This window comes from Fistularia commersonii, chromosome 5 (genome assembly GCF_037954325.1).
Source record: "Fistularia commersonii isolate RoL2024-O1a breed Wild chromosome 5, RoL_Fcom_v1.0, whole genome shotgun sequence".
NCBI classification, from domain to species: domain Eukaryota; kingdom Metazoa; phylum Chordata; class Actinopteri; order Syngnathiformes; family Fistulariidae; genus Fistularia; species Fistularia commersonii.
In genome coordinates this window covers 8,000,911-8,023,864 of record NC_141288.1, presented here as the reverse complement: position 1 = coordinate 8,023,864, position 22,954 = coordinate 8,000,911, and the positions used below count along the sequence as shown (strand labels likewise).

At 42.5% G+C, this 22,954-nt stretch overlaps 1 protein-coding gene across 3 annotated transcripts in view; it reads right to left on the bottom strand.

Annotated features, from left to right (window-relative positions):
- Nucleotides 1-22,954, bottom strand: part of scube1 (signal peptide, CUB domain, EGF-like 1) — a 147,316-nt gene that overhangs the window by 97,779 nt on the left and 26,583 nt on the right. For all 3 annotated transcript variants that reach the window (XM_086146680.1, XM_086146681.1, XM_086146682.1), the window contains 3 exons: nt 14,310-14,444; nt 4,533-4,661; nt 2,038-2,154 (listed from right to left, as the gene is read on the bottom strand). In XM_086146680.1, the coding sequence (XP_086002806.1) occupies nt 2,038-2,154; nt 4,533-4,661; nt 14,310-14,444 (381 nt within the window). The remainder of the gene's footprint in view (nt 1-2,037; nt 2,155-4,532; nt 4,662-14,309; nt 14,445-22,954) is intronic.

Genomic DNA, 22,954 nt, shown 5'->3' with positions numbered 1-22,954 from the left:
CGACAGATGGATCAGTGCAGCATCTACAGTGATGCAGACTCTCTACCGGCCTGTTGTGGTCACGAGGGAGCTGAGCCAAAAGGCGAAACTCTCAATTTACCAGTCGATCTACGTTCCCACCCTCACCTATGATCAAGAGCTGTGGGTAGTGACCGAAAGAACGAGATCGTGGATACAAGTGGCTGAAATTAGTTTCCTCCGCAGGGTGGCCGGACTCTCCCTTAGAGATATGGTGAAAAGTTTGGTCATCCGGGAGAAGCTCAGAGAAGAGCCACTGCTCCTCCACATAGATAGGAGCCAGATGAGGTGGCTTGGGCATCTGGTCAGGATACCACTTGGGGAGGTATTCCAAGCATGTCCATCTGGGAGTAGACCACAGGGAAGACCAAGGACGTGCTGGACAGACTATGTCTCCAGGCTGGCCTGGGAACGCCCCAGGGTCCCCCCAGAGGAGCTGGACTATGTGGCGCAGGTCTATGCCTCACTGCTCTGGCTGCTGCCCCCGCGACCTGACTCTGGATAAGCGGTAGAATATGGATGGATGGACCTGCATCGCATCGGCTCGTTTCCCACTGGTAACATCTTTGAATCTAATAAACCGCTCTATGACACATGTGACCGTTTCATAACGCAGGACCAGTGCAAGCTACACTGCATTACTCGCTGGGCTGTGTTACCTGTTGCGATCATGCTCACTCAGCTGTAGATCCACTCTGGTTTTCCCAAAAGTTTGGGACAGCACCGACTGCCTTGGTTAGGCAAGTCAAACCCAGTGTAGTGCCAAACACCATGCCAATCAGTAGCAAATAACGAGCACTCCCACTTGCAGTGTTCCTGGGAGCTTGTTAGCCAGGAGTACTGCTCATAGTTAGCTGACTGAAATTGATGGACAAATCCTTTTCATCCCTGTAACTGGCCTGCTAGCTTCGCCCTACCTTTCTTAACAATGTTCAGTTTTTCTTGAAAATTCCATCTTGAAAATGACTTTGACAATAAATATGCAATCACAATTTCTTTTTCAATTTCTTCTCTTCCTTTAGCCATCATGGGTTGACTAATTAGCTATTAGAGCAACACAACTAAATTTGTGTCTGTGCAACTAAATTTGTGTCTGTGCAGCTCGCTACAGATGCAGCCTGCTCACTCAGGCTAGTACAGTCTCTGACAATTTAATCAAAGACCGTGTGACACGCTGACGTTACCGCACCCTTCTGGAAGGCCTTGGTTTCACAACTCAAAATCTGAATAGTTGAAACAACAGTTTCATCAACACTTATTTTTTGCTAGAGTACCTGTGAATCAGATTCTGCAGGCGTCTAGGCAAATTTCTTTGACTTTGGCCCTGCCTACCAACAAATAATGGCTGAAATGTGATCAGTTAAATGCTTTAATATGAAAATACATGTCTGGAAGCAGCACAACCACGGATAAAGCTATGAAAGGAAGGAGACAGATAATTTGGAACTATTTAGTATTCATGGACAAAATATAATTAAAATGAGAATGTGATTCAGATATTTTTTCAGCCAGCAGGGACGGCCTTGCAGGCCCAGACAGCAGGCCCTGATCGCCTTATGCTTTTATAAAACATATACACCTTTTTATATTATACATATATACACCCAATTTCCTCCAGTACAAACTAGAAGGACAGTATTGTGTATATTATAATTCTTATTTGCATATATAAACCCCTGCTTTTCTTTTATTTGTGTTTATATAAGGAAGGACTGGGGAAGAGGCAGTCATTTGAAACCTTTTTTTTTCCTCCATCCCACAGACCATCAAATCACCCACGTGATCACACTCACCCCCACACCCATACCCACACCAAGACCCACAGATACATTACAGACACACACAAAAACACAAATACAGTGTAAGAGAGGAGAGTGGGAGGGAACGCTACAAGCAGACAGAGAGAGAGAGAGCGAGAGTGACAAGCAGAGACAGAGTGACAGACAGACCCACAAAGTATTCATTTATAAACCTTTGGATGTATTTATTATTCACACAGGTAGACTAGTGGTTACTTACCAATGCAGGTCTTCCCGTCTGAGTGAAGGGCATACTTCTGGTGGCAGCCACAAACAGGTCCTGTGTCTGTGTCATCACATGCGTGCTGACAACCGCCATTTCCATAATTACATGTCACTACAGACAAGAAACATATCATATTAAAAAAAGGCTCATGATAATCAGACAATTGAAATAAGCTACAAAAAAGCTCAATTTGAATTTGATTAAATCATTCATAAACATCATGACACTTCCTTGACTTTCTCTCTCAGATGAAGATATAGAGATAAACTTTCTTGCTAAAACGGACATTCTGGACAAAGTAAAACATTTAGGGAGGTGATGGGGGGTCTTGAGAGGTGGATCCATCCTACATCCAGGGCAATGGAGAAAAAATAAAAAGAAAGACGAAAGAAAAAGAAGAGGGAGATTTTCAGACTGGTTAGCTACTGGACATCAGCATGAAAATGGGTTGTTCAATGACATCATTACTCTTTAATATCATCATGAAAAGACAGTCTGCACTGCTGAGCAAGAGGATGATGCAACTAGCATCCAAAAGATCAGCGTATGCAGAATAAAGCAATCCTCAAAATCCTAGACAAGCACACACAGTATGTAAGGATGAGGATAAAACTCTCGAAGTCATGGAGCCTTTCCATAAGAAAGGAGTGAGAGATTACAGAGCAGACATAACCATGAGCAGAAAGAAAACACCATTACAAGCAGAGTATCCTACTGAAAGCCTTAGGAGGCAGTACACATCACAGCTTGAGATGGCAGAGGGACACTCAATCACTTACAGTAGCCAACTGGAAAAGTTAAGGCATGATACTATCAGTTCACACTGAACCAATATGCAATGTGAAGACAATAGGAAACCATCACTGGTGATAAGGTAGCTATGGACTGGCATGATATTAAGACCGAGCTGAATCAAATGGCAGCAAAGCCTATTTCCCTTGTCACTCCTGGAAAGAAACGGGAAATGTAGGTCAAAATGTGTCGGCAGCTAATTTTTGTGATAGTTGCCACGAAATGTAGCTTCGTTGTTTTCCTACTTCAGCAGTGACTAAAAAGAATCCAGTAGTAAAATGTCTATTTAAGTAAGGTGTGACAGACTTAAAAGAGCACTGCCTACTTCAACAGCTTTCAACCTACTGCTGAGTTGTGAAGATGTGCTTTTTGTTTCAGATGCAAATTCTCTTATATAATTTTGACTCAAAAAAGCAAAATAGACCTATTGAAAAAAAGGTTTATTGGATAATTCTGAAGCAAAACTCAGGTAATTCATTATTTCTCAGCTGGTAGGATTTAATTTTTGTGGCAATATCTGCCAGGCCATGTTGTGCCAAATAAGTCAAGATGTACATTTTGATAGTTCTGGTAAACTCTGGCACATGATGATATCTCAATGGGGAAATCAAATTTACTCTGGATTTCCAAGGGCACTCATATTTGTGGTCTGTCAATTATATTTTGTTGCTTGTTTGCTTTATTTGGTGTTTTCAAGAGACCATCTCCAAATAACAGCCTGATGAAATGTATGAATGGAATGGTAATCCATGATATTTGGATTGTATCCATAGACAGCAAAATACAGACAGCAACATTTGTAGAATGCAAACAATGACATTGTGTAGGGCTTTTTATTGTGTCCTCTCTGAACAGTTTGTGAATGGGCATGTTACAGCATCCTGGCAATGAACAGTGTTGCAGCAATTGAATGTTTGCAGACTAAGCAGCCAACCACAAGTATGGGTAAATGATTGAGATACTTCTGTGATGTGTAAACTCTATCTTGAGAAGAGTTCTAAGCTTTTCTTATGGGTCTTGGTAAGTTTCAGTGTTTCCAGATAACATTTCAGATCTTTTGTGGTTTTTGGTTATAGTCGTCCCGGTCTGGAAGGTATTTAGAGGGACTGTGCCCTGAAAGGTGCCCTTTGGCAAAGTTGTCAGGTGATTCAATACAAGAAATGCAGTGCTTGGCTGAGGCTGTGGATGGCATGGGATGAAATCTGCTGACTTCAAATGGGGCCCTACTGACTACCAGAATACAGTCAAGCTATGTATAAGAAGGAAAATATCAAAAAATGGTGCCAACATGTCTGTGGAGGTTCAGTCACCCGGGTATGGTGAATTCCTCTCTTAATCTCCTTGTTGTGGCAACTGAACTTATATTTCTTCACTTGAAGACATTTAACTCCGTATCCGAGGGGCTCCTGAGTTCTAATGACCAGCAGGGAGTTTCCTACTTTAACTGCCAGGGATTTGGGTAGGTCTAGTTTATGTTGGCTTGTTATGTAAATGAAATAGTTGATTAGCAGAAACTATGTCCAAGGGGCTGTTATGCTAATGGGGTCTCGTTCCTTGGGACAAAAGAGCAATTTACAGGAGATGGCCAAAGATGGCTTCTTTGACTCCTCTCATAAACCATCTTTTTTTCTGTGACCAGAATATGGCCAAACGGAAGAGTTCAACAGGAATATGTGGAAAAAAAATTTAAAACCTACATTTACAATCTTTCTGGTTTTTGGCCAGCTCAAATCCAGGACGACATTCACATGAGACTCCACCTTTCCCTGGAGCCTCTCTGCAGATGTGGGCACAACCATGATCCTTGTTCATGCAGTTCATTCCATCTGTGCAGGGGACAGAAAGGCACAAATAAGCAAAAATAAGTTAATGTCAATGACAAATATGCATCACAAGAGTGTAGAGGTGTCCCCACTCATTAATGATGAATGAAAATGTTTCTGTATCTGACAATGTAATAAAAAGTTATTTAATGAGACCAAACGATGTCCAAATCATTTGCATCTGGAAAACGAAACCAAGCACCTGGAAGGTCGCCTTGCTGCTAACAACAGCTGGACCACAAGTCTGAAGAAGTGTACAACGCGCATTCGTATTTGACAATGTGGCCGATAAAGGTAACCTGGACACTGTGCTGGACAAATTTTGATGTTCATTGCTTTCTGAAGTAAAATGAAACCTACGAGAGATATGTCAGGGTTTGCATGGGTTATTGAAAAGCATTAAAAGTCATTAAATAGATTTTGTAAGAAGTCTCAAATAGCATGAAAAAGCATTAAATTCATTGTCTGGAGCAGTTAAGTGTAAATACACTTGACGGAAACAAATATTGTTATTCACAATTTATTTTCATGAGGCTATATATCCATTTCATAATTTCAATTGGAATTGTGACGATAGGTGATGATTGACAGGTGGAACCGTTTCACTGGCTAGTTTTACAGTCGTGTTCTGACAGTGCATGGAGTTACCTCATCGACCACTGAGCATGGTAAAAGAGGAGAGAGATGTGTTGGGAGAACAGGAAAGTGTAATTTTTGACAAAAGTGGTTGGATGTTCTGAGGGTGGTTTAAAGCCACTTGGCGGAAAATCAGGTGAGGTGTTTTGTAGCATATGCAAAAAAAAATTTCTAAAACTTTCCACAATGGGCAATAACATGGTTAAATTGCATATGTGATCAGAAGGTCATAAGTTTGCACAAGACAGGCAGCAGTTGACTTTGGTGTTTTTTTTTTTTTTTTCCTGCTGGGACCAGCAAAGCAATTGCTCTGGTCGCTACAACTGTCACCGCCACTACAGTAACTGCCTCCAGCAGTGCTGCGACCGGCAGGAAGACCAGCAACCTGTGAAGAGTATCATGAGCGGTATTTGGGTCCAATGCGACGTTCACCGAGGAGGTGCTGTGGTGTCTGAACACTGAAGTGCAGTTCCACTTGTATGCGTCAAACGATGGTGTCTCTGAGCTGTTTCATGCAGTTTCCCAACTTTGATATACTGAATCTTTTACATGTGTAAAAGAAAAAAAATATTTTCATTATAAAAATTTGGCTTGCCCAACACTTGAAGGCCAGAAGGTCTGTGAAGGTCTGTGACCAGTTCAGATCTCTTGAGGGTGTTATCAAAGTGTCCCTCACAATAGAACTACTGACCTCTATAGCTTCAACCAGAACTGTTAGACAATTTAGACCTCATCGACCATCGGCTAGGACAGACCTGCTCATTTCGGGGCCTAGGGGCCAATTGCGGCCCTTTGGGCGTCCCTCACCTGCCAGCATGAGGTCATTCAGAACATGAATGAAAAAACACTGAGACGACAAAGAGGGCCCACCAGGGGGTCGGCACCATTACCTCGCCTCAAGACAAAAAGGACAAAGTACCTCGATGCAGAGAGGAGGAAGTGAGAGGATTCACTCCATGGACTAAAAAAAGCATTGGAGAATGAGCTGGGGGCACTGAGAAACAAAAAGACTGTGTTGACAGAGGTGTGAGCCAGCCTTTAGGAGGACATTGATGAACTTGTTGAGAAAGCTGAAAACTACGCAGACAGTGCACTCATAGCTCAAATAATCAATAAGTCACAGGACGAATGCCTGAATCTGTAAAATGTTAAGACAAGAGTAGGAGCAAAAAGGAAACAAACTAAGAAATATGCACTAATAATCATACACAAAGTTATATCCATGTCATTCTTAAATTCTTAAATAAATGATTGACATATATCTGCAGTTGGACATGGGCATGAAATTGGTTTACAGTGGCATTAAGGAGTAGAAGAGGGTCAGGGAAAGGCTTTTGAGAGAAACAAAAGCAAAGCTGACACTGGTGACAGCTATAAAGATTTGTCTTTGCGAGTCATTTACCAGTCTCAGTCCCACCATCGAGTGGGCTTTTCCCACTATCTTATTGAACCTATTGACCTCACCAGTCCTGGCACGGCCCCACCAGCACTATCATAGACTGGTAGAAGGTCTTGAGGAGCCCGCTACAGATGCCAAAGAACCTCAGTCTTCTCAGGAAGAACATCCTGCTCTGACTCTTCCTGTAGAGTGCTACATTGTTGTCTGACCAGCCCAGTTTGTAGTTGATGTGGACCCAAAGGTACTTGTAGGAGTCCCCTATCTCCACCTCTTTACCCTGGATGGTGATGGGTACCTGTCTCCTCTGATTCTTCCGGAAGTCCACAAGTACCTCCCTGGTCTTGGAGTTGTTGAAAGGGAGGTGGTTCAAGTTGCTCCACTCAACAAAACTCATGATCAGACCTCTGCACTCCTCCTCGTTGTCATCGTTGATGCATACAACGATGGAAGAGTAATAAACAAACCTCACGAGGTGGCAGGGACCGGAATTGTACCGGAAGTCGGAGGTGAAGAGGGTGAAGAGGAATGGAGACAGGAAAGTACCTTGTGGCACTTGCTGCAAGCCACGGCCTCTGAAACATAGCCATCCACCCTGACATACTGCAGCCGTTCTGTGAGGTAGTCCAGGATCCAGGCAGTTATGTCAGAATGAAGTTGCGTACTCAGCAGCTTGTCCTTGAGGAGGGTGGGTTGGACACTATTGAAGGCACTGAAGAAGTCAGAGAAGATGACTCTCACAGTGCTTCCTGCACTGGGAAGATGGCCCTTGATTGTAATGATAATTATAATTATCATCATTATTAATATTCTGACAGGCACTTTCTTTGTAGAGTATGCATGTCTTCTCTGTGCCTGCGTGGGTTTCCCTTGCGCATACTGTCTCCTACCACAGTCCAAAAACATTCACAAGGTTATCTGTAAACTAAATTGCCTTGAGGTGTGAATGAAAGATTGAATTGTTAAGTTCAATTATTGAATGATTTAAATTACATATATATGTATAACACTTTTCCTACACACATTTCACCATGGAAGAATCTATGGAAATATTTGTTTTGTTGTTCTTCATTTGGATTGAAAGAAAAAAAGACATTTTCTGAAAAAAGGATAACTCGTTTTGTATACTTTGACAATAACACAAATTTGCCTAGTTAATCCTAATCCTCAGAGAATACAGAGTAGAATGTATGTCTGACAGAGCTATAATGCCTTTTTAAAACAAAATCACGAATACATACCGTAGAGGCATTCTTGAGAGAGACCCACAATAATATCTCCAGAAACTAAGCCCTGGAGGTCAACCCAAATATTGACAGTATTGACACACCTGGAAAAGACCTCAACAACAGTGAACCATCCTGGAAGGAAGTCCAAGAGGTGGCGAAGAAGGCCAAAACAGGATCTCCCCCCAGCCCAAGCAGTATACCCTATGAGGTATATAAGAAGTGCCAAATGCTTCTGCTCAGATTTTGGAAGCTATTCCAGAGGATCTGGAAGAAGGGCATCATCCCGGTGTGCTGGAAAAAGACAGAAGGCTGTTTTGTGCTAAAAGAAGAGAACTCCGCAACCATATACAGATTGAAAACAATCTCACTGCTTAGTGTAGAATGCACGGTCTTCTTTTCTGTACTGGCTAAAAGGATAACCTCATACATGACTTAGAATGGATATAACAACACCGCTATCCAGAAAGGTGGGATCCCAGGCTTCTCTGGAAGCCTGGAACACACAAGAGTTCAGTCAGATGATCCGGGAAGCCAAAGCCACTAACGCCAACCTGGCTGTTGTCTGGCTGGACTTGGCTAATGCCTATAGCTCAATCCCTCATGCCCTTATCCATGCAGCACTAGACAATTACCTCAACACTCAGCACATCAAGGGAGTGATCATCAATCACTTTGGCGGAATCCAGCTACGATTCAAAACATAACTTTCGACCCAGTGCCAAAACCTGGAAAAAGGGATCGTAACTGGCTGCACAATCCCCCCCCCCGGGGAGAAGGCCCAATGCCCAAAAATGCAATAAGGTGTCCAACAACCCCGATAAGCGGTTACATGGACCACTTTACTGTGACGACCAGCACTCATGTGAAGGCGAGGTGGGTGCTAACAGTTCTGGACCGCATGGTAATGTGGCCAAAATGAAGTTCAACCCAAAGAAATCCAAGTGCATGGTGATTAGGAAAGGTTAACTGATGAGCTGGGTCGCGCTGCATGTGGAAGGAGAAGTGATTCCATCGATAAAGGAAAATCCAATCAAGTGCCTCAGGAAGTGGTTTGATGACTCACCAGGAATAACACCAGCAGCAGACGGAGGAATGGCTGAGGAGGATTGAAAAATCAGGGCTTTACCAACATGGATTGCTGCTAAGGCTCATGTGACTGTTGACGGTGTATGAAGTTCCTATGACTCCTATGAGTGTCGAAGGAGTGGAGAGGAAGATCAACAAGTACCATAGAAGGTGGCTGGGAATCCCTCCAAGCTTAACTTAGGTGGGCTTCTACATAAGATCGGGGCAGCTCCAACTTCCTCTGACATCCATGGTGGAGGAATTTAAGGTGGCAAAGTGCAGAGTCATAATGACATACAGACTCCCAAGATGAACAAGTCAGACAAGCAGGCATCCTCACAAGATCAGGACACAAGTGGGCAGTTGACTCATCTGTAGCACAAGCTGAAAGTATGTTGAAGCTACATGACATCATTGGAATGGCATGCAAAGGAAGACAGGGTCTTGGAACTTTCCTTCCCCAGCAACAGGGGAAGGCAGGATCCAATGAGAAAAGGGCTATGATCCAGGAGAGAATATGGAACCTGGAGGTGGAAGGACGAAGAGCAAGGCCAGTGGAGCTACTGTCCCAGGGAGCATGGACCAATGGGACCTACCAAAGAGGAAGGTCAGTGTATGATATACTCCTAACTTCAACAAATTTGTCCAAGTGGAGCATAGGGGTACCATGGCACACATCCTGTCAGGGTGTAAAACAGCACTTGCCCAATGAAGATACAGGTGGCGCCATGACAAAGTGCTCATGACACTTGCTGACACCCTGGAGCAGGAGAGATGCAAAAAACAGAAACCATATGGGAGAGAAATACAATCAATCAAATTTGTAAAGGAGGGACAAAAGCCATCAACCTCTCTCTCACATCTGTCTAACTATAGCAGATAGTGTACACATACTGCATAATCTGTTGACCACAAATACCACACTACAACACAATGAGAAAAAGGTTACAAAGAGTTAAAATAAGCACGGTGCTATCGAGTTTTGACTTTCAATTATTATTCAGTAAATATAACATTTTTGTGACAACAGTCTTGTGTAGGGAACCCACTAATGTCTGCAACACTGCAAAAGACAATATCTCTATCAAGGTTATTGTTGTTGTTTGCATAACAATCTTCCTCTATTTTTATTTTTATTTTATTGAAAGTTACCAAACAACAGGTCAGTCCCAAACGTCAGAACAACTGCATGCCTCATGATTTGAGATGGGGACCTTCAAACAGCTATGGTTTGTGAAGATCTAAAAACTTTGAAACAGATTAATTCAAAATCAGAAATAAGAGAGACCAGCATGAAAAGGCAAAGACATGCCAAATATGAATGCCAGATTTTTAAAATTGTGCAGGGAGATTCCTGTGGGAAATTGGGATGCTGCTGCTATTTTTGTCAATGAGAGAGAAGAGGAGACAAGTGTCTGATTGAGGTTTCCCAGATGGGGTGGAAGGGCCTGGAGAGGTGGTTAGAGCCTACCAGAGTAAAGCAGCAGTGATATACCACAAGCATCATCATTTCTATTTACCATGATTCCCTCTCAAGAACTGTAAATTTGTGCTGACAGTCACTGCTTCGATATACAAAATATGTTGAAGTTGACCAGGAAATATTTGCTTTATGATCATAAAAAAGGACCTTTTTGTCAATTAATATGGTTCAATTGAAACAAACCTCTTCCCTCTTTGGGTTTTGAAAGAAATGTTGATTATTTCAGTTAAATTGACTAACCATTAAACTTTCCATGGCCTTTGAATGTAGTTGCTTCTTAGTGCCCTACATTGCAATCAGTTTTAAATACTGGGAGGATTTAGAGGGAAAGTTTAAGGGATTTTCACTGAGTTTACACATTTCTATAACCCTCATTTCTGAACATCTCTATAAAGAATTCCTTTACATCCTGACACTGGCTTGAAATATACCTGCACGATGAACAAGAAACACAAAAGCATAACAGAATGAACATTTTTTACCAATCCATATAGTATTTATTAATGGTATCACTCCAAAAGAGTTTGACATCAATGCACTGAAACCACGTGCATCCTTGCCACAGGGTCAACCAAGGACAAATTGGACTTTAGATTCAGTGCTCACATAAAACATGCCATTTGATATAGACTACATTGCTAAAAATGAGCTGAAAGCTCAACAATTTGGCCTTTATCATACGCCAAAAAGGTAACAAAGGCTTTGGCAAAATTGATTGAGCAGATGTGCAAATTATTACTTGCTGATAATTCTTCAAGACCACACATGACAAGAAAGATGTGTATCCCTTAATGTGCTAAGTAACACTGAGTAGAAGAGTAATAAAATGACTTGTAAATAAAAAAACCTAAAAGACCCACACAGTTGAAACAGAATTTATTTAAGCTTACAACATACCTCAGACCATGATAAGACCAAGTGTATGCCCTGAGAAATTGACCATTTAAAGTATGCTTTTGTAACACTAGTTGATTTGGATGACAAAGTTAACACACACACACACTCCAACTGTAAACAGAATCAATGCAACTCCATGAAAATGAATCACATTTGGCATCCGACAGACACCAGTTTAAGTTTCATATCTGTTCCATCATTTGGGATTACAATTCACACAATTAGAGGTAAATATAGTGAAGTATGTTGAGGTGGGTAAAAGGTGCCACAAGCAAATATAAAGATGACATGAATGTTCTTACATATGTCTCTTCTAAATATAATTGTAAAGCTTAGACTAGGTAAAGATATTATCATACAAAGAAGTGAGATCAGAGTTGTGTGTCTGTGCTCTGGCAGGGCTGCATAAATATGTATCCCTTTCCAGCTCTTTATATATTAAAGGTAAAGTGTGGATATTGAAAAGACTAAAAAGCCTATTGCAGCTTTTTCCTTGAGTAAACAAACACTACGGTATTCTAACAGAGAGATAACTAATTAATTCATGTACTTTTTATTTATCTGCCTTTTGGGTAGTGTTTTCTTTCTGAGTTAAATTAAACAAAACGCACTACATTTAAGTAGCACGACTACTTATTTGAGCTTAGGGAAATATGACATCAGTTAAAATGAAATTGTTCAAAAAGCCTGCGATATGACTATTAATGCCTAGCGAATCAAAGTCCTCGAACAGGGCATTCAATGTTTCTTTCCAAGAATAGCTACTCAACAAATTGAAGGGAAAACTCTATAGTCATTGTGTAAGATTCAATGACATTGGGGGCGCTACCTCTGGTCTCTGCCATTTAAAAGAAGACGATCACAATCAATCCCACTGTACACATCTGTCTCCACATGCACAAATATATCACTCACAAAGTTAAAATGTCTCAATTTCTTTAATGGTAGATAAAAAATATCCAATTCCAACAGATCAAATCGCAACAGGCAGCTGGAATAGGCTCCAGCATCCGATTGAAAACCTTAGTAGGATAAGCGCTAGACAATGCATAGATGGATGATAAATAGCAGCATAGCGAATGAAATTAGGAAGTATCACAAACTGTAATAATAAGATATATAGTAGTTACGTATTGCAGTGGCCTGATGCCTCAATGGCAGTAAGGTGCTTACGGTTCAGTAGTGTTTATTGACTTTGTGACTTGTGACATGGTGCTTAACTTTGGTTAACTTGTTGCACCTCCAAGATAGAAACATTTCAAGCAAGTTATTGTTTCTAGTGGTACGATTCTTTTTATAATCATATTTTGTTATATTAACGCAGCATATGCTTTACATGTTTTTCAATGAGGCCAGAGCTGAGCTACTGATCTTTAGAATGAGACTAGCTTGAGAGCTCCTTATGCAGACATGCAGACATATACGTAAGCACACACACACACACACACACACACACACACACACACACACACACACACACACACACAAAATGCCGACAATGAATTAGTAGTATTAATTATCAAGCATAAGACTTTTTTCCCCATCTGTTCTGATCTGATCTCACCCTCTCTCCTCTCCTCTCATCTTATCTACTGTGATGGGATGGGCGAGCAGACACAACAAGGCAATGGTGGATCCGGACAAAAATTCAGGGGAGATTCCTGTAAAATGTTTTACTACCAGCAAACCCAGGTCAAACTGTCACCATGACCTAAAAACAAAACTGGCTAAGATATAACTTGCTAAGCATGCCACAATATAAACAGAGAAAACAATGCAGCAAGGGTAAATGCACCAAACAAAATCAAATATCGGACTCATAAATTTTTTGCTCAGTCTCTACTGAAAGCAGAGAACAAATATCTGACACTCAAGCCAGATCATCAGCCCAAGTTCTGTAAGGCGCAGGTGGTCCCTTATGCACTCAGGCCCAAGGTGGAGGAAGAGCTGGAGTGCCTAAAGCGACTAAAAGTGATTTCCCTTGTGTGGTTCAGCAAATGGGCCACCCTCATCAACAAGACTATTGTTTGTCTTTCATCCCAGTGTGAAAATAAGGTCCTTCCAGAGTGGCAGCACAATATCACAGCCTCACCCCCATTACTGTTTGATAAGTTAAGTCCCGGCAGTACATGTACTCAGGTGCACTCACTTAGGGAACATAACAATGGATGTTGAATACTGAGCTGTTGTCTATAAAAAGCTATTGCGCCGCTTTGCAATGTGACACACTTTGGAGATGGGCTGTCTTCTGTGGCCTGTCTTTTTCTGTAAGCTAAAATGTTGGTTAGAGGAGTAAGAGATTCTACGCATGATATGATATGAAACAAACCTCAAATCAAACATTTTGTCAGTACTGGAGAAGACCCCATAGACCCACGGTAGCTGGGGAATGTATCCTTTTAACAATATTAAAGATAGTCTATTTGGGGCAAAAAAACTTTCCTTGCGTTTATCAACACTCCTAACTGGGTATTCCTGTAAAGTGTGTGAGTTCTGGATGGTGGTGACTGTGGTGAGCTGCTACCCTTAAAATGAGCAAAGAAATTTCCAATTTCCTCTGCCAGGAAGACATTAACAGTTTATTTTCCTTTCTGATATTGATAGTCATTTTTTATCAACTGTATTCCCTGCAGTACTACTTGTGGGGAACTGACAGTAAAGTTGTCCGGTCTTTCCTTATGTAAGCCGTTTTAGCAGCTCTGAGGTTTCTCTTCAAGTATAAATGATGTCCGACAATAAGTTTCTGTAAAAATGTTGCCCAGGGCTCTTTTGGTCAACGTCTATTAGCTGTGTGTGTTTTTCAATTACATTTAGAGACTATGTGTCTGGAGGGTAGTCTTTTTTCAAATTATATCAATCATTCACTTTGCAGGAAATTTAGAGTTTGTGAGAGAATTTAAGGGAAATTTACAATATAAACAGGACCCAGTACTTCAGTATCTTACCATTAGAACGGTGGATGCAGGTATGTTGGTTGTCACTGAGGAAGAAGCCATCTGTACACTGACACTCGTAGCTCCCCATAGTGTTGACACATACTTGTTGACATCCACCATTGTTGTCAATACATTCATCCACATCTGTTAGGAAGAGGACAAAGAGGAAGTTAGCCAGGCCAGCAGCCCATTTATATTAAAATATTACCTTTGGCAGTCTATTGATGACTATTGAAAATGATGACATACAAAACACAACATTGTCAGTGATATTAATTGTTATGGATCTCTACAATAAAAATCCAAGTTGCACATTGAAGGTCAAACTACTCAGAAATACTGTGCATTATGACTTCATGATGATTATTGCCCCCTTAACATAGGATATGTTCCTTGCATTTCCAACAACCCAAATACTCCCAGTCCAGCCCCACAGGCTGGCAAAGAATCCTAAAGAATCAGAAGCAGGGATTAGAGAAACTCCAATGCTGACTTTTAAAATATGACCCACAGCCATCTGAAAACTGTTAAAAATCTAAAAAATAAAAAATGCCAGGCAGTCTCAAAAATCAAAAACCAATTAATCAATAAATCAATTTACAGCTGAAATTCTTCACAAATATAGATAGTGATATGCTATTACACGATTGAAACGTGAAATACACAAGATATTTAGCATTCAAACCAGAAATAAATACTTACATTGCCCGTACTTACAGTTAGGCCCAGTAATATTTGGACAATGACCCAATTTTCATGATTTGGGCTTTGCATTCCACCACATTGGATTTGAAATTATAGAACTACAACGGAATTGAAGTGCATACTTTAAGTTTAATTCAAGGGGTAGAACAAAAATATGATTAAACATGCAGGAATTGTGGCTATTTTTATACAAAGGCTCCTCATTTCAGGGGCTCAAAAGTAATTGGACAAATAAACATAAGCCTGAGTAAAATGCTACTTTTCAATATTTTGTTGGCAATCCTTTGCAGGCTTACTTCCTTTCATTCTGGCTCATGGTCTTTTATCACATAGTACCCCTGACATTTTTCTCCACCCATTCCAACCTGCTGGAACCCATCTCTTCACCTCTTCCACATTCTAATTCTCCGTTGCTCTGGACTGTGACCCCAAATACCTGAAATCCTTCAACTTCTTGATCTCCACTCACTGTCGCCTCACCGATCCACCAGAGTTACTCTCTTTCACTCACATATATTCTGTCTTGCTGCAACTAACTTTCTCGCCTTTCCAGTGCATACCGCCGCCTCTCTAGATTTTCCTCTACCTGTTTCCTGCTCTCACGACAGATCACAATATCATCTGCAAACATCATAGTCCATGGAGATTCTCGTCTAACCTCATCTGTCAGCCTGTCCATCACTACTACAACAAAGAAGAAGAATCATTCTCTCCCTCCTTAGTGTCCATTTTAGCATACAGGTCATCGTGCGCCCTTTGTTTTGCCTTTGCTACTTCTATATTTGCCTTATGTTGTATCTCCCTGTACTCTTCTCTTCAGTCCTCTCAGTATCCCAGTTCTTCTTTGCTAACCGCTTTGTCTGTATATACTCCTGCACTTCCTTGTTCCAAAACCAAGTCTCCTTATCTACTTTCCTTCCAGATGACAGACCAAGTGCTCTCCTACCTGTCTCCCTGATAACACTAGCTGTTGTTTTCCAGTCATCTGGAAGCTCTGCCTGACCACCCAGAGCCTTTCTCAATTCCTCCTTGAAAACTATACAACCCTCCTTTCTTTTCAGCATCCATAACTTTGTCCTCTGCACCACCTTTGTCCTCTCGATTTCCCTCTCCTTTCCGATTTCCACCAAAGTCACAAACCACCATGCTGTCACCATGCTGTCACCATGCATGTCACCATGCCAATGCTGCCTCAGGGCAACATTGGCTATCTAATAAAGAGCTGTAGATCCTAAACCCTTGCTCCAATTTGGGCGTGAATACTCTCAAATTACAGCTGAGAGTCTGCACTTAAAGCCCATATTGATTATATAATTGTATCCTGAATATGTTTTCGTAAACAGCTAAAATAACACAACTTGGTCACTGTCCAAATATTTCCGGGCCTAACTGCACCTGAAAGTGGCAATTACATTAATCTTTTACATGTGACACCCCAAAACAACTATCGGAAAATGAATCATTATTGCCAAGTGGAAACACAGATGTAGCACTTACTCATGACAAAACAAACACACAAAAAAAAACCATTTTATATCAAAATGAAATGGTTAATCTTTTTAATGAGATATGATATAGCCAAACCTTGTGTAAAGTTACAAAAGCACCGAATATCAGTATTAATGCTAAGCATCCTTTCAAGGACAATAGGAAATCCCTCACGCCTTGCTAGTCCAACAAAGTAAATGATTAATAGACTGGAAATTTTTCAAAGAAAAGCATGCACCAACAGGCAAAGATTTGATAAGAATCCAGGGCATGAGCTCCCAATTTAGGAAATTAGACAAGAGAATTCAAGGTGATGACCAAAAGATTTTTTTTTTCTCTTGGTTGTTTGTGATTATATCAATTACCTCATTAAGGTCATATAGGATCTCCTTTTGATGGATGCGACAGAAGATCATAGACCCTGCCCATACCGAATCTGTCCATGATTAGTTTCAGTTTCAGAAATGCATTGCAACATTATCCTACTCACATACCATAACAGGAGGTAAATATCAGTTAAAATTACCAAACTTGTCTTTGAAGGAGTGCGTGCTGAGGCTGTGTAAAGATGTTAAGGTTCAAATATGTATCATCTCAAACAAAAGAATGTTTGTTAATCAAGTAATTTCCCAGTATTTACTGCTGTTGATATGGCATTGTTTTACTTTTTCATCATTGAAAAAGCACCCTCATGGAGACTTTATCAAGTTCGGGTCTTTAAACAAGGCAGCCTGGCAATTTAGTCAACAGACAGTCAAAAGGTCATTTGATTACATTTGTCATTGACAAATCACAGTTAGCACTTTCTTTTGTTTTTCAGCTAGTTAGCCACATGAGCTTTGTCACATTTAGTCCACTTGTAGAGTACCGAAGTCAGCTATTGTTCAAATGTAATCCCAAGGACAGGCAAACTCAAAGGTGTTTTATTGGGTTGTTTTGTACATTCTGTGCAATGCAGCCTCAGAGTGCACGGGCCAGTGCACCCCTGAGCCAGCCTCTGGGGGGCATGGGCCACTGTCTCCCTGAGCCAGTCCCAGGCCAGTCCCAATGCAGAGGGTTGCATCAAGAAGGGCATTCAGCTTAAAACGTTTGCCAAAACCAATATACGAATCAAACCTAAGAATATCATACCGGATTGAGGCCCCGGATAACAACAACCGTCATTGGTGCGATAACTTACAAGGGACCAGTGGAAATTGTGCAACTGTGGGTCAAAAAAGGAGAGGGGAAAGACGTGTTCGGAACCACCGAGAGAAGAGGAAAGGCAAGAGTCTGAGGCTGAGCATAGGGACTTTGAATATTGGGACGATGACAGGAAAAGGTAGAGCGTTGGTTGACATGATGCAGAGAAGGAAGGAACATATACTGTGTACAGTAGACCAGGTGGAAAGGTAGTAAGGCCAGAAGCGTAGGAGCAAGTTTTAAGTTGTACAAGTATGGTACTGACATGAAGAGAAATGGAGTTGGAATTATCTTGAAGGAGGTGTTTATTAGGAATGTTCTAGAAGTGAAAAGACACTTTTTTCCAGAAAAGACAGGAACATAGGGTAGCTTATAAGAGCAGAGGAAGGAGCACGCAGGTAGACTACATCTTGTATAGACAAGGTAACCTGAAAGAGATCAGCGACTGGAAAGTACTGGTCGGTGAAAGTGTAGCCAGACAGCATTGGCTGGTGGTTTGTAAGATGACTCTTGTGACAATGCAGAGCAGAAGACAAAGTTATGGATGCTGAAAAGAAAGGAGGGTTGTATAGTTTTCAGGGAGGAGTTGAGAAAGGCTCTGGGTGGTCAGGCAGAGCTTCCAGATGACTGAAAACAACAGCTAGTGTTATCAGGGAGACAGGTAGGAGAGCACTTGGTCTGTCATCTGGAAGGAAAGTAGATAAGGAGACTTGGTTTTGGAATAAGGAAGTGCAGGAGTATATACAGACAAAGCGGTTAGCAAAGAAGGACTGGTATACTGAGAGGACTGAAGAGAAGAGCACAGGGAGACACAACATAAGGCAAATATAGAAGTAGCAAAGGCAAAACAAAGGGCGCACGATGACCTGTATGCTAAAATGGACACTAAGGAGGGAGAGAATGATTTATACAGGTTGGCAAAACAGAGAGATAATGATGGAAAGGATGTACAACAGGTCTGGGTGATTAAGAATAGAGGGAAATGTATTGACAGATGATAGAAGAGTGATGGGAAGATGGACAGAGTACTTTGAAACGCTGATGAATGTGGAAAATGAGGGAGAGGCAAGGGTAGAAGACGTGACAACTGTAGACCACAAAGTAGCAGAGATTAGTAAAAGTGAAGTGAGGAAGGCATTGAAGAGGATGAAGAGTGTAAAGGCAGTTGGTCCTGATGATATACCCATGGAAGTGTGAAAGTGTCCAGAAGAAGCAGCGGTAGTTTCTGACTCAATTATACAACAGGATCTTAGAGAGTGAGAAGATGCCTGAAGAATGGAGACAGAGTGTGATGGTGCCCATTTTTAAGAATAAGGGGGATGTGCAGAATTGCGGCAAGTGTAGAAGGATAAAGTTGATGAGCCATACCATGAAGTTATGAGAAAGAGTAGTGGAAATTAGACTGAGACCAGAAGTCAGCATGAGTGAAACAGTATGGCCTCATGCATAGAAAGAGTACTACAGATGCAGTATTTGCTTTGAGAATGCTAATAGAGAAGTACAGAGAAGGCTAGAGGGAGCTGCATTGTGTTTTTGTAGACCTAGAAAAAGCATATGACAGGGTGCCAAGAGATGAGCACTGGTATGAGGAAGTCTGGAATGGTAGAGAAGTATGTTAGACTGGTGCAGGACATGTATGCTAGCTGTGAGACCGTGGTGCAGTGTGCTGTAGGGGTAACAGAGAAGTTCAAGGTGGAGGTGGGACTCCAACAGGGATCAGCTCTGAGCCCCTTCTGGTTAGCAGTGGTGATGGACAGGCTGACAGATGAGGTTAGACGAGAATCTCCATGGACTATGATGTTTGCAGATGATATTGTGATCTGTCGTGAGAGCAGAAAACAGGTAGAGGAAGATTTATGGACATAGTGAGAGAGGATATTGAGGTAGTTTGTGTGAGAGAGGAGGATACAGAGAATTGGATTAGATGGAAAAGGTTGATTTGCTTTGGCAACCCCTGAAGGGAAAAGCTGAAAGAAGAAGAAGAGGAAGAAGGAGATGTGCTAACATCTGCAATGACAGTCAGGATCAGAAATATTTAATTGATCTGGAGGAAAGCAGACCTCAAGCAGCCAAGAGACTGATAGAGTGTGATAGTGTGGTGTACATGAGAGAAAAGACAGGAACCCATTATCCAGTTCACAGTTCACAATCAAGCCAAGGGTTTGAAAATGCTTTTAACATACTGTGTGTAGCTAATTTCATTTTTTTAAATAAAGGTCTATCAGTCTGGCCAATAGTCAAGCTTCTGCTCATCGACTTCAGAGAGGCAAGTTTAAATTTCACCAAGTCGTTCAACTGTCCTAAGTTTGCTAATCTATTTCACCTGTCCTACTCTCTTTCAAGGAACCCCTTCGACCAGGCTGGTTGGCAAATAGACTCCTTCAATCTCTGCTTTGTGTGTTAGGTTGCCTTTTTAGGCCCACGGGGCCATTTTTGTAAAACCATCAATAAATACAAAGAAAGGAACTACACTGAGTATCTGGAGCTCCGTACCATCATCAGAATATTCTGTATTCTGTAAAAAATATTGTGACTGATTCATAATGAATAACACGACTCACGGCTAAATGAGCTTGATCTGTCAGTAGTAGACCACAGCAAAATATCTCGTGGAGAAATCTTCAACCCTGACAGTGACTCGACAGAGAAAGACGAGTTTGGCCAGTTTATAAGAATCAATGGCACAGACATGCAAAGAAGTATCTACAAGGCTTTAACAATCCCAGTTGAAACTCATACAAAGGACATATCAATGGTGTGCATCAAATCAATAAAAATCCCGGGGTCTTAATCTGGTCTTAATACTTAACCATGTCAAGTATCCATCCACTTCACTAAATTATCTAATCTTATCATTAGAGCAATGTGGATGACCCAGGAATAGAGCACTGCCTCTTTTGCTGCAACATGTGCATTTAAAAGAAGCATTAAATAGAAATGTCAACAAACATAGACACCTGCTTCAAGCTGGGGTCTGGTGGAGGAGACCGACCGTGTCCTGCTGACGACCAAGCAGTTCACCAATCAGAGTGTGGTGCTGGAGCCCCAGCGGATGATGGCCTAAGTCGCACATTCTGCCACTGTGGCCGGTGTGGCTGTCCCAAGGAGGCAAAGGTCCAACCTCTCTTTCTTCCACCACAGATTCGTCAGCAAAGAACTCCTCATGCTTGTTTTGGGCGCTGAGAAAATGGTGGAGCTGGCACTCAGTAGCAGCCATGGGCAGCAGCAGAAACACCAAGCTGCTGTTCATTGCAGACTCAAGGTATGGACTGAGATTCCTAGTGGACTCTGGCTTGCAGGAGCCTTATTCCCCCAACACAAGCAGACACTCAGGCTAGAGGCAGCGGCCCGCTACTGAGTGCCGCTAACGTGTCCTCTATAACAACCTTCGGTTCTCAGTTGGTGTCTGTTTGTTTCGGCAGCCGCAGTTTTCAATGGGACTTTGTGATTGCCTCCATCATGGTCCCCATCATCAGTGCGGATTTTCTGTGGGCCAAAGGTTTGCTTGTGCACGTCGTGAACTGACATTTAATTGATGCTGTGTCACCGCCAATCTGTGTGAGACCGGGGGGGTTGGGCCATGAGCACATGCTAACTTCTAAGCATTGCGGGATGTGTGCCAATGTTTGCTGGCGGATTTTCCACTGCATGTGCTAGGAAAAGTGTGGAGCACTTCATCCACACGGTGGGACCACCTGTTGTTGCGCCAGAGCGGCACCTAGACACAGCCAAGTTAGCAACTGTTAAGTAGTGGTTCGCCACCATGGAGTGTCTAGGGATAGTGTGGTGATCCAACAGCCCATGGGCCTCCCTGCTCCACATGGTACCCAAGCCTGACGGGTCGTGGCACCCCTGCTGTTGGTTGAATAATGTCACCGCGAACAACCACTATCCCATCCCCCACACTCAAGACTTCTCCGTGTTACTGTCAGACGCCACCAATTTTTTCTCAAGGTGGACCTAATGCGTGGTTATCACCCATTGTCCATGCATGCGGAGGACATCCCGAAGACTGTGGTGATCACCCCATTTGGCCCTTTTAAGTTTCTGCCCATGCATTTCAGTTTGAATGGTGCCTCTGACCTTCCAGAGGCTCATGGATTCAGAGCTGCTCCAATATAGGCTTGGAGCACCTGACACACGTTTTCTGTCATCTGGATAAGCACAGCCTTACAGTCAACCCAGCCAGGTGTCATTTTGGGCTGTAGGTGATTGGCTTCCTGTGTCATTGCTTTTAACTGCAAGGCACAGTGTCCGTTGCCAGCAAAGGTGCAGGCAGTAACTGCCTTAGTCAGAGCATTGCAGGAGTTTATGGGCATGATTTATTTCTACAACTGTTTCCTCCCTCACGCTGCCCACCTCCTTCAGCCACTTTACGGGGCTTTGTGGTCCAAACAGGGGAGCGACACAGTCGACTGGACTCTGGAACAGGCTCGGGCCTTTGACGGGGCTTAGTGCGGCCTCGCTGACACAGCCCTTCCCATCCCTTGCCCATCCCGCATCCAGGGCTTCCATAGCATTGAAGACCGATGCATCTGACATTGCCGCTGGGACCATGGTTGAACAGCAAGTGGTGAATGCGTGGCAACCCCTTACAATCTTCAGCCAGATATTCTGGGATAGCAGACGCAAGTGTAGCGTTTTTGACAGGTAGTTGTTGGCCCTTCATCTGGCGATGCATTATTTCCGTTTTCATCTGGGAGGCCGCTCATTCACAACGTATGTCAATCACAAGCCGTTAACTTTGCTGTCCAAAGCAGCTGAGTTGGAGTCCGCCCTCCAGCAGTGACACCTTGTGGCCATTTCAGAGTTTACGATTCAGCATGTGGCAGGGAAGTCTTACCCTGTTGCGGATTGCCTGTTGCATGCACAATGTGCCCCATGCATGTCAGAATGGACTTTTCGGCTAAGGCCACAGACCAGCCCGGCGACCAGTCCCCCTCAAGCTGGAGGAGGTGGTGGTGCAGGTAGGTGGCCCTTCTCTCCTATGACATCTCTACTGGCCTTCCCTGTCCAGTGATTCCGGTGGCCTGGCGTCAGCATGTTTTTGACCCCCTTTCGCAATTGGTGAGTTCTAAGTTTGTCTGGCCAGGCATTCATAGGAATATCAAAGAGAGGGCCGCCTCGTGTCTGGCATGCCAGTATGCTAAGATTCACTGGCATGTTAGGTAAGCCCTTAAGCCGTTTCCAATTCCAGCCAGGTGTTTCAACCACATACATGTCGAGCTGGGAGGCCCTCTACCTCCTTCACAGGGTTTTATGCACCAGCTCACCATGGT